At 40.1% G+C, this 15,772-nt stretch overlaps 1 protein-coding gene and 1 long non-coding RNA gene across 4 annotated transcripts in view; one reads left to right on the top strand and one right to left on the bottom strand.

Annotated features, from left to right (window-relative positions):
- vgll4b (vestigial-like family member 4b) overlaps nt 1–15,772 on the bottom strand; it is a 45,314-nt gene that overhangs the window by 19,251 nt on the left and 10,291 nt on the right. The window contains exon 1 of one of the 3 annotated variants that reach the window (XM_037784070.1): nt 4,438–4,936. The exons of the other annotated variants lie outside the window; for them this stretch is intronic. Coding sequence (XP_037639998.1) covers nt 4,438–4,519 — 82 coding nt within the window. The 5' untranslated portion in view covers nt 4,520–4,936. Of the gene's footprint in view, nt 1–4,437; nt 4,937–15,772 lie in introns of those variants that run through there. 3 annotated transcript variants of the gene reach the window in all.
- Nucleotides 4,121–10,247, top strand: LOC119496643. The gene is made up of 3 exons (XR_005208757.1): nt 4,121–4,480; nt 6,283–6,404; nt 10,043–10,247. It is a non-coding gene; the product is annotated as an uncharacterized LOC119496643 (long non-coding RNA).

The following is a 15,772-nucleotide window of genomic DNA, read 5'->3' as shown; positions in this document are numbered from 1 at the left end:
TCTGTCCTTTCCCCTCTCTGGTCTCTCAGTTCATTAGGTCCACATGATCAAAGCCTATTTCTCTTGACAGAACTTCAAACAGCTTGGAATCAGGATGAGATTGGATTACAAACAGAGGTGAACCCCTCTATCTCTTCACTTCCCTCTCGCTTTCTCCCTCTCTCTCCTTTCCCCCTCAAGATACTTTAAAAAGGATGAGTCTGAGCATGCCCTTTTCTCTCTCTGCAAAGCAGCAGCAAAGTGATTATTTTTGGCTGAGTTCCTCTGTAACCTGAACTTGGCCCTCTGGGTTGCCTTTATTTTCTAAGTCCATGGAGGTTTTAGGCTTTAAATACTTAAAAGGACATATAAAAAAGCTGTTCCAACAGAAGTTCTTGTCTGTGAGAGCTGAACTTTTAAACCGGATGTTAGATTGGTTTGATCTCTGACAGAGAGAGGAAGGGAGAGCAAGACGGACAGACAAAGAGGGAGAGAAGTTGACAACAGTAACAAGGCTTTGAGGAGGTTTTCAACCTTGTTTATTTCCTACTGCTCAGCAGCAAAAAGGGGACAGTCAGCATTCCCCTGCTGCTACCCTCCCTGCCAGGCCTACAACTGATAGCAGCTTTACAGAAAGAGAAAGGGAGAGACCGATGAACGGACGGACGGACAAACAGAGAAAGAGAGGGACAGAGTGATAAAACACTGCATATAGCACATGTCCTCCAAATCAATCACACGGCTGGCTAAAAACAATCGTTTCCAAAAACATAATCAACAGCACACTTAAATATGGTTGGGAAATAAAGTGATTTAAAAATTAAATGAGAGCAATCAGCTGGAGTGGTATTGCAGGAGATTGGAGCAGTTGTTTACAATGCTGCACATGGTGGCAACTCAGCATTGCTGATTAGCGAATCAATGGACTTCCTTTCATCTGTTACTATAACCACAATGTTAATGTAATAAAATATGATAAACTGTGCACTAAAGGGCACACGGCGAAAGGTTGAGATTTTTTTTTGTTCTACACTTCAGCATGACAACATAAACATGGTGTGACTCCAGTCCTCCTTTCCTGCCATGCTACCTGGCATCACGAGCACCAATTGCCAGCACCTCAAAGCCAACTACAATACATGACTTCATTAACTTAATTCCCAAAACTGGTTACCATTAAAAACTGATTTTCAATATGCAAACTACATCCATCCATGCACTATAAGGACTGCAACACAAGACGGCAATGCTAGATACAATTTTTCTAAACCCAGAATTGTGATGAGTTAAGAGGATACAGACAGTTAAGGTAATAGAGGCCAGACAAATATAATAAGAAAGAATAGATACTTTAGATGAATGTCACTTTTCTATGATTTTAACTAAACTTTGTCAGTCAAATTAAGGTCAGAATCAGTGGGACCATCACTAGATTAACACACCTGGAATTACTATCTACCTTTGTTTTTACTATAGCACATACAGTCTGATTCTTTTTGTCATTTCGTTTTACATTCATGCACCAGAAAAGTCACAGAGGGAACTGGATGAAAATCGATGTCTTTATACTACCTGACTGAAATTGACTATCTGACGATGAATCAGCCCGAAAACAACAGACATCAACGAAATGGTTCCATTTATCTGGTTTCCGGCTTTTTTTAATGGCACAGACAAGATGCTTGCTCTATGCCACTTCACATCTTTCCAAAAAAATCCTCAAATACATCACTAAACCAAACAACTATTACATTAATATGGTTATTAAAAGGCATCAGATAGTGTAGTGTATGTTTGATTATGTCACATACTGTATTAACATGCCTAACACTTGTCTTAATCAGGGTACAGGTAAGAGATAACTGTCACATTGCTAATAAATGTTGATAACATTGTGAAAGCTCCAGAATACAAATGAAGATCGTAGGGCAGAGTACCAGCGAGCATTTATGTGTGCGTTTTTCGGTGAATGTATTTGAGTATGAGAGCTCAAGCACACAATAACAAGTCAGCACACCCACGATATCACAAAGCTCCTCCAACCCCTTCTTCTTTGCTCAACATGTCTGAACATGAGGGGCTTTTCTTTCACTTTTTTCACTGGTTGGCTCTTTTCCCCTCTTCTTTTATCTTTGTTTTCTTATCATGAGGCACATGACGGAGTCAGATTTTAGCTCGGTCAGCTAAAAACAACACACACAAAAAAAACAAAACAGAAAAACCAATGGAAAGGCTAATCCTGCAGAGATGTGCTTCCAGAGATAGAAATAAAACATTGTGTCTAAACTCATCTAGTACAAGAGACACCCAGAGGATACACCCAGAGGCAAAAAACACCACTAAAAAGTAGTCTCCGTCCCTCTTTACTCCTGTAATTTTCTTCAGTGAGATAGACAGGATGAAACCTGAGAAAGATGAAGATTTGCAATGACACAGAGAACGCTTCTGATTGGCTTCAATCCCAGGCCAGGGGCAGTTTTATGTGCACTGAGGTGTGAGCTTTACCGTCACTGAAATGCCACAAAAATGGCATGTGTGTCCAAACTCCTGAGCAAAACTTGAAAAGCCACATGCCTAAAGGCAAGAATTTGGGGTCAAACAGGAATTACAGCAACAAACTATTTTCCCACAAAGCACTGAAACACACAAAAGTACAACTCTGTTGACAGAGACCATAATCACATCATACTCAACCACTTAAAAAAACATGTTTCCTCTACCTGCTCCTATAAAAATGCCCCTTGGCCACCTGCCGAATTCCCTCGTTGACCCTCCCTGCAAATCTGCAAAACGGTTTTCAGTCGCACAGTCTTAATAGGAGCGCTATTAAAAGTTTATTATATGTTGCATGTAGAGAGGAGCTGCTAACTGTGGCACAGCAGCAGTAGGGGAAAAGTAGCACAGCAGAGAGCGATGGAGGAGATGAAAAGAAAGCCTTCTGATCGGTTTATCATGAAAATGTTTCCCTTTGTGATGCTGGAGAGTTTGTATAAATCAACCTTGGATGGAGATTAATCATTAGTCACCACCTTCAACAATAATCCTATCTAGGAATCCTAATGTTTTTTCTACGAAGTCCTGTGTTGTAATTCCTTGCTTAAAAAGATATCTTAGTTGCAGTTCATATCAAAGTCTGACTTCTTAATGCTGGAGTTGAATTTGCATGTCGCAATAGAAATCAGGGTGCAGAGAAGGAACTTGTATTGTGCCCCCTCGAAACCCTGGATGATATCAAAACGTCTGACATGTGAGCACTAACTGCAGAGCAACCGACACAAATTAGATCATGGACCCCCAATTGATAAGATTTTGTTTCAGGGTACCACATTTGATAGGATTAGATATGTTATTACAGCAAGTGTATGAAACCCATGACCAAAATAGTCATACATTCTGTCATTATAGATCAAAATAAATAATTTCCCTTTTTGCTGGGGACCCCCTCAAAGACCCATGGAGGTCCCCAGACCCCACTTAGAAAACCACTTGAGTTACACCACTTCAAAGTCAGTCATATGGCTAATATATGGAAGCTGTTGTTCTGTGTGTTCATGACATAACATGAAATCAGACACTGCTCATGCTAAAAAACATAACTTGCAGTCCAACACTGAGAAGACAAGAGCAAAGAGAAACACCAGCCCTTATCAAAAGGGTCAAAACAGTGTACCAATCTCTGAGACTTTACATGTTAGGAATGCAAAAGGTTGATGTGAATAATAGAGAGCAGGAAATCAGAATAACTGAGCAACTAGTAATATATAGAGTGAGTCAGCCATAGACAGAGGAGAGCAATGAAATCCACACAGTTAAAGTTACAAGTCTATTAGTCAGCCGTTGATCTCAATCATTAGTCAGGTCTCCCTTTAAAGAAGCAGTCAATACTAACTCAATAGACTTGTAAACACTGACAGTTTTTCAGATAAAGAGCAAATAACATTACTTTAATGACATTTGAAGCCCGCGTTAACTACGTTGAGAAGGTTAAAAATACGTTCCAAACGGTTAAAACTACGTTCCAAACGGTTACAACTACGTTCCAAACGGTTAAAACTACGTTCCAAACGGTTAAAACTACGTTCCAAACGGTTACAACTACGTTCCAAACGGTTACAACTACGTTCCAAACGGTTAAAACTACGTTCCAAACGGTTAAAACTACGTTCCAAACGGTTACAACTACGTTCCATGGAAGAAAATAAAATACCTTCCGTTGGTATGAAGTTGAAACCGTTGAAGAAGTGTTATATAGGTTATAACCTGCTATAAGTCTATATATTCATATGTCGGGTAGAAAGTCAGTCAATAAACGTGTGTTTGAAAGCTACAACAAAGTTTGCTAAAGTAAGTTGAGTGTAAATTTGGACCGACAGCGTCGCTATAACGTGAACTAACTCTGCAGCGTTAACTCGCCAACGGCCGCTTCGAGGAGAAACCAGCCACCAAACAGCAGTTTACCTTCGTAGCAGAGGATGCCGATGTTGTTGTTCATCTTGTCCAGGTACTGGTAGTTCAACAGGTCCATCTTAGTTAGTAGCATTTATCGAGTTTTTACCCCAAAAAAAAGACCAGCTTCTTTCTTCTTCTTCTCTCAAGCGACGGTCTAGACAGCTAAAGGCCCAGCCTCCAACTTTAGTTTCTATAAACCCCCTTTTTAATAAAATAAACCCCCTTTAGAGAGGACTGACACCGAGTTTAGGACACTTTGTTTGAGTTATGGGTTATAATGTATCGCGGTGATAAAGAGCAACAAAAAAAAGAGAGTAGCGTCAGTTGTCCTCACAGCCAGCTGTAAGTCGACTGCACTGACACGCAGGCTATGCTTGGTATGAGCGCTGAGCTGCACCAGTGGTTTCCTCTGCTGCTGCTGCTGCTGAGAGGGGCTCTCACTGGGCATGCTCGCTAAATCCCTGGAGCGCCTCAAATATCACGGATGTTTTACGTGCAAGATCAGCCTCTGCAAACACATGCAGACACCCAAAGAGCTGCAGTAATCCCATATTAACATTTGTAGGGAGGTATAAAAAGTATAACAAAGTAGCTGGAGTTTTTTTTCCAATGAATATTAAATAGTTGAGCATGATGTCCTTGTCGGAATATAGATAATTGAGGAGATTAAAAAGTGCCATTAAAGGTCCCATATCGTGCTCATTTTCAGGTTCATACTTGTATTTTGTTTTCTACTAGAACATGTTTACATACTTTAATGTTAAAAAAACACTTTATTTTCCTCATAGTGTCAGCCTGAATATGCCTGTATTCACTCATTTGTCTGAAACGCTCCGTTTTAGCGCATTTTGACGGAATTGCAACAGAATTGCGTTGCTAGACAACAGTTTGGGTCCATGTGTACTTCCTGTCAGCTGATGACATTCACATAAACACTGCAACCAGGATATAAACTGTGACACATTTAGAATGTTTACATTTAAAATTGTGTCAAGGGTCTAAATATTGTATATTCGTGACATCACAAATGGGCAGAAATCCTGACTGCTTGTTTCAAATGCAGAGTTTCTGAATACGGGCTGTGTGTATTTCCCTGTGGATTGAGTGTTTCGATACTTTCACAGTATTTATATAGGACTTAAGCCTGCTTTATAATAAAAAACATGAAAATCTCACTTTTTTTTATAATATGGGACCTTTAAAGTGAGATTTCTATAACCTTATGACAGTGAGTCCCTGCAGGAATATTATAGTGATAGCATGGAAGCTATAAAGTTTGATAGCCTAATTAAGTGTAAACTTGTCTGTATGGGAATAATGATTGTTTTATACAGTATATGGAAGCAGGGAGGTGAGAAAAATAAAAGGGCAGAAGAAAAGTGACAAAAAAAGCCAGGAGGGTAAATAACAAGGAAACTGTGCTTCTCTTTATGAGATTTTGCTTGAAAGTTTTTTTCTTTTTTTTACAAAGATTGTGGTTTCCCCTCTGGCTCCCTACAACCGAACATAACATAATAACAGAACATAATATAATAGATTGAGGATTTTTCTTTATACCAAAATGACCCCTGTAGTAGGTATACCGACATAGTTATAAATGTAAAAAGAAAAAGAAAGAGCATATCTTTATATTTTTTGTGCAACATGACAACAAATATGTTTAAATTTTCTTATAAATAGAGGTAAAACTTCCATGTTGATGTTGCTGGATATAAAAGGTAAAGTAAAGTTGCCTCAGTTTCAGTGTGGCTCTCTCCTGCCCCCTGGTGCTTAAGATGGACTATAGTAAGTATACTAATTTGGATTTTTTTAAGAATATTTTTTTACCTTTTGTGCCTTTATTTATAATGACAGTGATCAAAGGGAGGAGAGAGAGAGAGGGGAGGACATGCAGCAAAGGGCCACGAGACAGATTCAAACCCTAGGCTGCTGCTGTAAGGACTCAGCCTTGGTACATGGGGCACCCGCTCTGCCAGGTGAGCTACTGGGCCGCCCCAAGTATACTAAGTTTTGTCTTCAATAAAGGGGACTGATGTGGAAAAAGCAGGAGGCCAATGGGATGAAAAGAGAACAAAGGCATCTTCGTCATAGATGAATAGGATGTGAATATGACTGTAATCATATTACATGGTTTGTGTGGAAAGAGTAGTTTCCTCTGGGTATTTGAGTGAGAGCATAATGAGCAGGGTGTGGCTGCACTTTATCGTGAGTTTATGCACAAACCCACATTTGCACTGTGCGTGTTTCCGTGTGACACATACCCTCAAAACACACAGACCGGGAAATGAGAGGCGTCATGAAAAGCTCAGGCAACATACTAAATACCTGCGGTGTCAGAGCAAACTCAATAGGTATAAGACCCAGCTTTGAAGTCCAAATGAAATACTGTACATTCTCAAATCAATAGAAATGACTCAGAAAGAAAGAAAATGTAAAGAAAAATGTGTATTGCCTTGTCCTCATCCAGTCGTGATCAAATACAACAAGGAAAGACAGCAAGAGAGATGATACATTATGAGAAACCTAAAGGAGGAGATAAAGCTTTCAGGCAGGTGGATTTACTTTTATATATCCTGGGATCAATGCAGCTTAAAATCACTGTAGACATTACATTTATCAGACAAAGTAACAGGGAAAGTTATGGCTGCTTCGTTGACCTTTGTCTCACTAAAACAGGCCTCTCCTAACTTTTTCACTCCTAACTTCTAACATGGCTAAAAACTGGATTAACAGACTAATTATACAGAGGACTTTACCTCCCGTCTCTCATCCCCTCTCTCTCGTACACACAAGCCACAAAACAAACAGGAAGATAGTGTGCATCTACACAAACACACTACCTACCACTAACACATCCCCCTTTCTTTCTCATTCACTCAAATGCACACAAAAGGCCTCTCCCCTCCTCCCCCTCTAACGGTGGTTCACAACTATAAGGAACATGGCTCTTGTCTCATTGGATACCCATTGTTTCCAGTTCACACACACAACAAGGCTCAGTGCAGACAGAGAGTCCATTCAGTAGTGCTGCTTCTAACAGCTGCAGGTTACAACCAACTCAAGAGGTTCAATCTCAAAGCAGTGCACCTAAAAAGTAAGTTGCTCAACTCATATTGTGTGTGGCAACAAAAAGGTTGTAGCAGGAAGTAAAAATTTAATCATTGAAGGCTTTATGAAGGTCCTGATTGGTCGGAACTTTTCAGGAAGTGTAAACCACAAAACTTTGATTAAACTGCTCAACAGGTTCAGGTGGCAATATCATCATGTAAACATGTTCACACATTTTCAAACTGTTGGAAACATCATTAGTCAAAAGTCATTCATTTCACTGGAGTGGAGAATGACAGAAAGACAGTAACAGACTGGTGGTCCTATACTTTATGGCCTTCAGATCAATTTGATGACAGATAATGGAGGTGTTGGATTTTCAAACTTGACTAATAAAAATGGCAAAAACTGAAGCAACTTTGAATCAATAGAGTTCTGCTTTATTCAGACAAAACAGTGCAATTAAAAATAGTTTCTCACAGAAAAAGTTTAATATTAATATTACAATTATAATCATATCAATTACAAATAAACTGTTAGGGCTGTGCTCGACCAAAGAAATTCTTGGTCGATTAATACCCATACGATTTTGTTGACTAATTGACAGATCTGCGAAACTGAGTTTCTCCACAAAGAATCACAAAAGCACCACTTTAAATCTTGTGCTTACCAGATATGTGCTCGTAAATTTCTAAGAAATAAGTCATTCAGCATGAAGAAAGAATAAGAAACGACTAATCGACTAAAGAAATCTTAGTCAACTAAGACCAAAACGACAGATTAGTCGACTAATCGACTAAGAGAGGGCAGCTCTATCCATAATAATAATATAATTCAACCTTTAGATTCCTTATTTCATGGGCTATTTGGGGATTTATACATTATTATTGCATACTTAGATATATTCAAATTCAAATAGTGATTTGGAGGTCGATTACCATGGCAATGGTCAAAGCTTCACCCATTCACACACACATTCATACACTGATGGTAGAGGCTGCCATACAAGGTGCCAACCTGCCCATCAGGATCTAATCTAAATACTCATTCACACACCGATGGCACAGCCTTCAGGAGCAATTTGGGGTATAGTGTCTTGCTCAAGGACACTTTGACATGTGACCGGTGACCGATGACCTTCCGATTAGGGGACGACGTGCTCTACCTCTGAGCCACAGCCGCTCAATATATCGATAAATCGATATAATACAACAAAGAGGCCCGAATATATTCAGAGAGGTGACATCTCCACCTTTTAACGTCAGATGAGCCATTCCTTACAAATTTCATTAGTAAAGAGGGTACGGTTAAAATATTTTCTAAGTGATCAAATAATTTAATCTGAAGCAACTTTTAGAATAATCTAAAACAAAGAGCAAAGGACACAATTCAACATAGAAGATCTGTCCTCGGCGGAGCAACGAGGCAGCTCACTGGAGCTCCCACCAGCAGATAAGACTTAATAGCTCTCCAAAATCGTCTTGGGACTATTAAGACTGTGAAAGACAGCTAAAATGTACCTTCTTGATTCTGAACTGTTGACCACCTAATTGCCCAAAATGGACCCAATCTGTCTTTTTCACTTTTGCCCAGACTTTGTGTCTCTCGTGCAGTGAATTAGAAAACTCAGGACTCAACCAACTATGACCCTTTCCTCTATATTTACAACAAAGAACACGCTTATAAAATTGTTTGACAAAGTGCTTCATGTCTCAATTAACAATAAATTGACGCTTACTTTTGGGAACCTTTGTACATCGGTTAACCTCAGTCTTTCTGCTGGTTATTACAGTAGATGTTTCCCTGAGGCTGCATTTGCTTCAACGGACTCATTTGTCTTGCAGTTATCGCAAACACTTGACTTCAAATGTACTCAAAAAGGGAAACGGCCTCGAACACAGTGTCTTTGTTCTGGCTTGCATGCTGTAAGATTGGTTAAGTATACTAAGGAGATTAATGGTTACACAACAGGTTGGTGAAATTCCACTTCTTTCTTCCATACGGACAAGTTGTTACACATAACTTAGCCTACTGTGGTAAATAACCTTTTCTCCTCACTGTTTCCACAACTCGCCTTCTTCAGCATGACTCAGAAGCGAAGAGCTCGCCGCGGGGCTGATGACCTGTAGTGATGTCAGCTGTAGGAAATGGCAGGCTGTGGCATCGCTAGAAAAACTCAAGTATCGGCGTCACTGAATGCAAACTAAAGCTCATTTTACCAATGAATAATTCAACTACTACAGACATGAGCTGGTTTATAATATTCTCTGTCTTAACACAATAGATTCTGCTTAGAGTCGGGCCTCGTTAATCAGATTTGGAGCACTTAAGTTAACTTAAGTTTCTAAATAATGGATATAAGATCTATCAGTGTACCCGCTCATCATTTAGCGGTGTGGCTATACAACTGCCCTTCATCTCCAGTGGAGAACTCCTGTCTTCCTGTCATTATCCCCCTCACTTCCTGCCTGCCTTTCTGTCTGTCTATTTATTTATCTAATCTATCATGCCAAGGTGCTACCACACCTACTAAATCCCCTGCGGTGTTGTGTGTCTCTCTGAACAGGTCTGGGCTTCTCCGGGGAGTGGGTGTGTCCGGACAACAACACCGCACACAGGCAGGCCAGGTGGTGATTCATACTAATGCTTTATTAACACGCTCCGCTGTTGTCACACAAACACGGGTGGAATAAAAGACTGTGGGATGAATGTAGAGTGTAAAAAAAAAAAAAAAACCTGCCTTCCTCACATTTCCTGTTTCCTTCCTTGAATTCAGTCTTTTTTATTTGTTTACTTAACTACCTTTCTGCCATTTGTTGATAATGAATGAAAGAGGAAAAACTTGTTCAAACGTTATTATGAACACGATCTTTAGTAAGCCAGGGTGGAAGAACAACTTTCCCGCTGGCGTAGATCAAAGGTCAAATCCTCGATTACGTTTACCTCTCTGTTGAAATACCACCACAGCATTACAGGCTTTGTTTACATGGTGACATAATGCATTGAAGATGTTTATCCTGTCGGATATTTGTTGTCTCAGCTCTTGGTATCAGTTACTTAACTGTTAACTGTTTACACAAACCTTGAGGCTGTAAAGTGTTTGATTACAAATATAATGTACACAAACACCTGAGTAGGACAGACCTGTATTGTAAGTCTTGATGCTATAGGTTGGTTTTCCACCATTTTTAACCATCTACAAGTCAAACTTTATACAAATAATATACAGATTAAATCAGATTTGCACCTTTAAATGTCCCCGATTCTCAAATGCCACCTGGCGAACAAAAAAAGTTCAGCTTTTTGTGAAGATATTTTCATCATCTTCATAGTATTCAGAGGCAGAATTACAAAGCGACAGCAACGAGATGCCATTACACAAGGTTCCTGGGAGTGTTTCGGTAAAAACGTTCCTCAACACACACTCACAGAAGAGGAAATATCAGGTTGCTACACCGAAACAAAGATAACAACAGGTGATTGTTTGGAAGTGAAGCTGTTCGTTATTTCCCACCTTTGTGTTGTCTATGTGTGTGTATGTGTGTGTGTGTGTGTGGCAGATGGTTAAAGGTAGAAACCCTGCCAAACGTTAACATATCTAAGGTTTTATTTAATATTAACCATTATTTCATTGGGATATTTATATTTTTCTTGTCAAACTATAGGTGCAGATTACTAGATGCCTTCTGAGTTACATGAGTGGTCAAATTCTAACACTGTTAAAGCCTATACACTGAAATATTTATTTTTCATTCAAGAATATGAAGGTTTCTGCTAGTATGATACATAACTAGTTTGGCAGACACAAGATACTGCAGTGCTTTAGATCTGTTGTATCTCATCAAACATCAGTTACATGTATAGTTTTTGTTTTCAGACCGTAAAGATGCTTTATAATTCTGACTTTCCTGTTCAAAAAGGGAAAATCTGAATTTAATCTAAAACTAACTAATGAATTAACCACTTGGCCACGGGATCAAGTGTTTCTATGTCTTGTGTGAGTTTGGTCCGTATTAGTGACCCTCCATGTAATTGTCAATGGAGTAGCTCAATGCTGTACGTTGATACAACATCTTAGTGTTAGTTGCAACCATAGACTGTATATAAGAAGTGGACGTAGTCACCGTGACATCACCCATTGGTTTGGTGACTACCGTTTTGAAGCCTCGAGTTCAGCATTTTGGCTGTCGCCATCTTGTTTTTTTTGCAACCAGAAGTGACACTTTTTTAGGTGACCAAAATATTACAATTAACTTCTATGAACTATAAACACTGTGAAAGGGTTAAAGTTGTAAAACAAAAACACGGACAACTTCCAGACCAGAAAACGCTGTGGTAGCGACCTGTCAATCACAAGGTAACCAAGCCCTAAAGCATACCCTGCTTTATGGTCTATTTGGTTCTAATTTACTAAATGAACATCATGCTGTATTGAATAAGACTGGAAACTAGCGATTGAGACCATAAACTCATGTTTACAATGTTTACTGAGGTAATAAATCAAGTGAGAAGTAGGCTCATTTTCTCATAGACTTCTATACAATCTGACTTCTTTTTGCAACCAGAGGAGTCGCCCCCTGCTGGCTATTAGAAAGAATGCAAGTTTACGCATTGGCTTCACTTTTCAGACCCAGAGGTAGCCGCCTGGTTCAGCCTCTGAGAGCTGTTCATATAAATATTGATGTCATTATATCATTTATCTAAGTCTTATTAAAGTCCCAAGCAGTGATCAGTGTACAGCAGTTTTCAGCCATCAGAGTCCACACATTTTTATCCAGCTGGAATACGGACCACATCATGGACACACGGCAATGTGTTCTCTCGCAGCGAAGACATCCAAGTCATCCGTGTCCTATTCTTCCCCATAGCCCATCTGTCTGTTGAGTAAACTGTCTCAGTCTTCTCTCAAACTGACATGCTGTCTATCTGATCATTTTCGGTCTGCTCTCCTCTCACAATGCAACATCAGGCCTTTGGCAGCGTTTGTTAAATGTGAATCCTGAACCTCTTCTTTCCCTACAAATCTGTTTTCCTCTCTCCGTCTCTAATCATAAGTGCTCTCCCACCTCCTCCTCCTCCTCCCTCCTATAGCTTGCATGCCAACATTTTGTTTACAACACAAACAAAACAAACACGAGGCAGACGGTGGCTGCGTTCTCACACTCGGGCGGTGCAGGGGTAGATATCTACTACTGTGTGTTATTGCAAGTATGCAACTGCCTGGAACACGAATCAGATCTGACTGTGAGATGCAAATTTTTTCTGAGCAGCAAGCTGAGACTCATGACTCGTATGGTAACAGGAAGGGTGTAAAGGATATCTAGTGAACATCAGTGACACCTGTTTTCAACATTCTCTCTTTCAAACTAAAATATGTTATCCAACTTTGACATAAATAAAAATTGAGGCTGGTCAATGTCTGTTTTGTTGCTAATTAAATGAAGATCAAACATTTATACAAATATATAACACCAAACACATATTATTTCTGGGATTGGAAAATGATCTGTGCTTTCATATGCCAATGGGACCCATGACAACATTCTTGCCGTGCTAACAATTAGCTGGTAACAAACTGACCCCAGGAGCTTATCATGCATTGGCCAAGACAGCTCCTACGTGGGACAGCAGGCTCTGTGCCATTACCACTCATGTTGTGCATCTGCGCCTGGATTACAGCCTCGGCATGCTCACATGTCGTCAACACAACCTTATCACTGGATGCCGGGACGACAAATACAATACATACTTTTCTGAGAGGAGTATTTCTACAGACTATCAGGTTTTACCATGTACCACCCTTCCTATCTTCTGTAAAGGAATTTATATTCTTGCACAAAATCACCTTGGAAAGTAATACTCTAACTCTTTTCTTTCTGAATACCTGCATGCATGGGATAAATACAACACTCAAGAGTCATTAATCAAATCAACTGACTTCAGTAATCACAAAGAAAGCTCAGCAGGAATACTTTTTTAGCACTATAAAAAAAGGTTAACCTTTTCTTTGTGAGAGGCTTTGCAATCCTGTTTCATTTCATTCTCAGTAACTATGGCGAATGCTATCAAAAAGAGAGGAATGTAAAGTATGTGTGGTCAGCACGAGCCCTGAGAAAAAGTTCCCTCGCTTAGACAGCAGAGCTGGAGTGGGACCAGCAAGCGTGGCATTTACTGAGAGCAAATGTAGGACATGAGTTCTTTAACATTTCAGCCAATTTGAAGTAAAAGCAGCCAGGGCCGCCCCAAATTCATCTTATCACTCAGGCAATTATTTAGGACATTTTGATGTACAGGTGGGAGTGAGAAGCTCCACCTGTGAAAGGTGGTGGCTACAAAAAAGTATGTACAACTTGACCTGTTCTGTGAGGTGGATGACTCTTCATACAATCAATCTAGACTATCCACCTCAATGTCTAACAGTGACTAATCTTGCAAGCAGGTGAAAAGCATCAGCTAGGGGCAGAAAGTGTACCAGAGAAGACATTTAATGGATTCCTGCACCCTCCCAAGACTAATAAAGGAGGATGGCATTACAAGGGAATTTAAGAAATCAAATCCCTTACCATTTATATCACAAAATACATGGAACAACAAGTAAATCACTTAAACCACATCTTTTCTAGCTACACACAACTATTTAAGAGAAGAGACAAAAATCTTTCCATAAGTGGAAAAAAAGCTGTTTAGAAAGAAAAACAGCAAAAACAATTACTGGTATATAAATGTCTTTCAAAAATCCTACATTTGTTAAGTCGAAGTGCAAAACAGAAATGCTTGAAAAACAACGGTCGATTGTATTTAACCCTGTGACTTGCAACTGTGACCCTTTGACACTTGACCTTTGACCCTGTGACCATGGTGGCCCCTTGCCCCTCTATTCTTAAAGGGCGCCCACTGAATCACGACGTTAACAAAGCAGTGACAATGACGTAAGTGCCTGTGTGTGTGTGTGTGTGTGTGTGTATGTGTGTGTGTGCGCAGCGGTCAACAGACTAGTAAATTGAACTGCAGAGAGGAGTGTATCTAGAATGTGGGAGGAGGGTAAGACAACAAGAGATAGACTGATGGTAAGGAGGAGTTACTGGGAAGCCCTCACTTCCCACAACCAGCTTTTCATTTATCTTGAATAAGAAGCACTGAATAGATTTATTTATACACAGTTTACATTTAAAGCAAGCTCTCTTTGAGCAGCACAGACAATGACCCACCTCTAGATTGACCCGCGCAACAACCCTTATTCACATTCACTTAAAAATAAATATACAGCTGTTATAGAAGTTCAGTTTGTTCAAGCAATAATTCGACGTTTTGAGAAATGAACTTATTCATTCATTTTCTTGCCAAGAGTGAGATGATGAGATTGATACCTCTCTCTCTGTCTGCTCAATGTGAAGCTACAGCTATCAGCCAGAGACTCCATGAAGGAGCCAGGCTAGCTGTTTCTTCCTGTTTCCAGTCTTTGTGCTAAGCTAAGCTAACTGGCTCAACATTATGTCATCTTCCTGCAAGAAAGTTTATAAGTGTTTTTCCCAAAAGTGTCAAACTCTTACAGTTTCACTATGTTCAGACTATGCTTGCCGCAGTAGTCGGTGTTACCGGTGTTACATGATGGTCGGGCACACACCGATTACATTATGTAGCCTACAAACTGTCAGTGAATGTGTATTCTACATACGGAGTCTCAGCTAAGAGGAGCAGGTGTCATAGCCTATTTCACACACACTGGATGAGAGAGTGTTGACAGACCGAGAGATGGCGGAGGATTTGGTGTCGAAGCGAAAAGCAAAAGCGCCTATTTGGCAATATTTCAGATTTAAACCCAATGCTGTAAGGGAACCACAACATTAATGAGGCAATCGTCGCGAGAAGGACAGAGCGGTCACAGCCGGTGTGCAGGGCGCAGCGGCGCAAGGTAGACCCCTGCGGCCCCGTAGCGAAAGCTCTACCGGAGAGGCAGACACACCGCCAACCGACAGTAAAGATCAAAGTAAGCACGCTGCACATTTTTCTTGTAAAATGTCCGGTGTAATTGGTCACACCGGTTTTGTCACAAGTTTATTAACCGGTGGGAACATTTTCTCACAGTCACATCCCTAGTTCAGACCAGGACGAGGCAAGGGGCGAAAATGTTCCGTCATTTGCCAAATTGTAAAAACACTTAGCCTACCGATAATAAGATACTTTATGTAACAACGCAGTACAGTATAACAGTCAAGAGTCCATAAAATGAGCAGATTGACTAATGATCAACTGCTCAAGTCTGGGAAAAGTTGCTGCTGAATTTGTAAACATCGTA

The sequence above is a fragment of the Sebastes umbrosus genome, chromosome 1, assembly GCF_015220745.1.
Source record: "Sebastes umbrosus isolate fSebUmb1 chromosome 1, fSebUmb1.pri, whole genome shotgun sequence".
In the NCBI taxonomy this organism is placed as follows: Eukaryota; Metazoa; Chordata; class Actinopteri; order Perciformes; family Sebastidae; genus Sebastes; species Sebastes umbrosus.
This window is presented reverse-complemented; position numbering and strand designations above follow the sequence as displayed.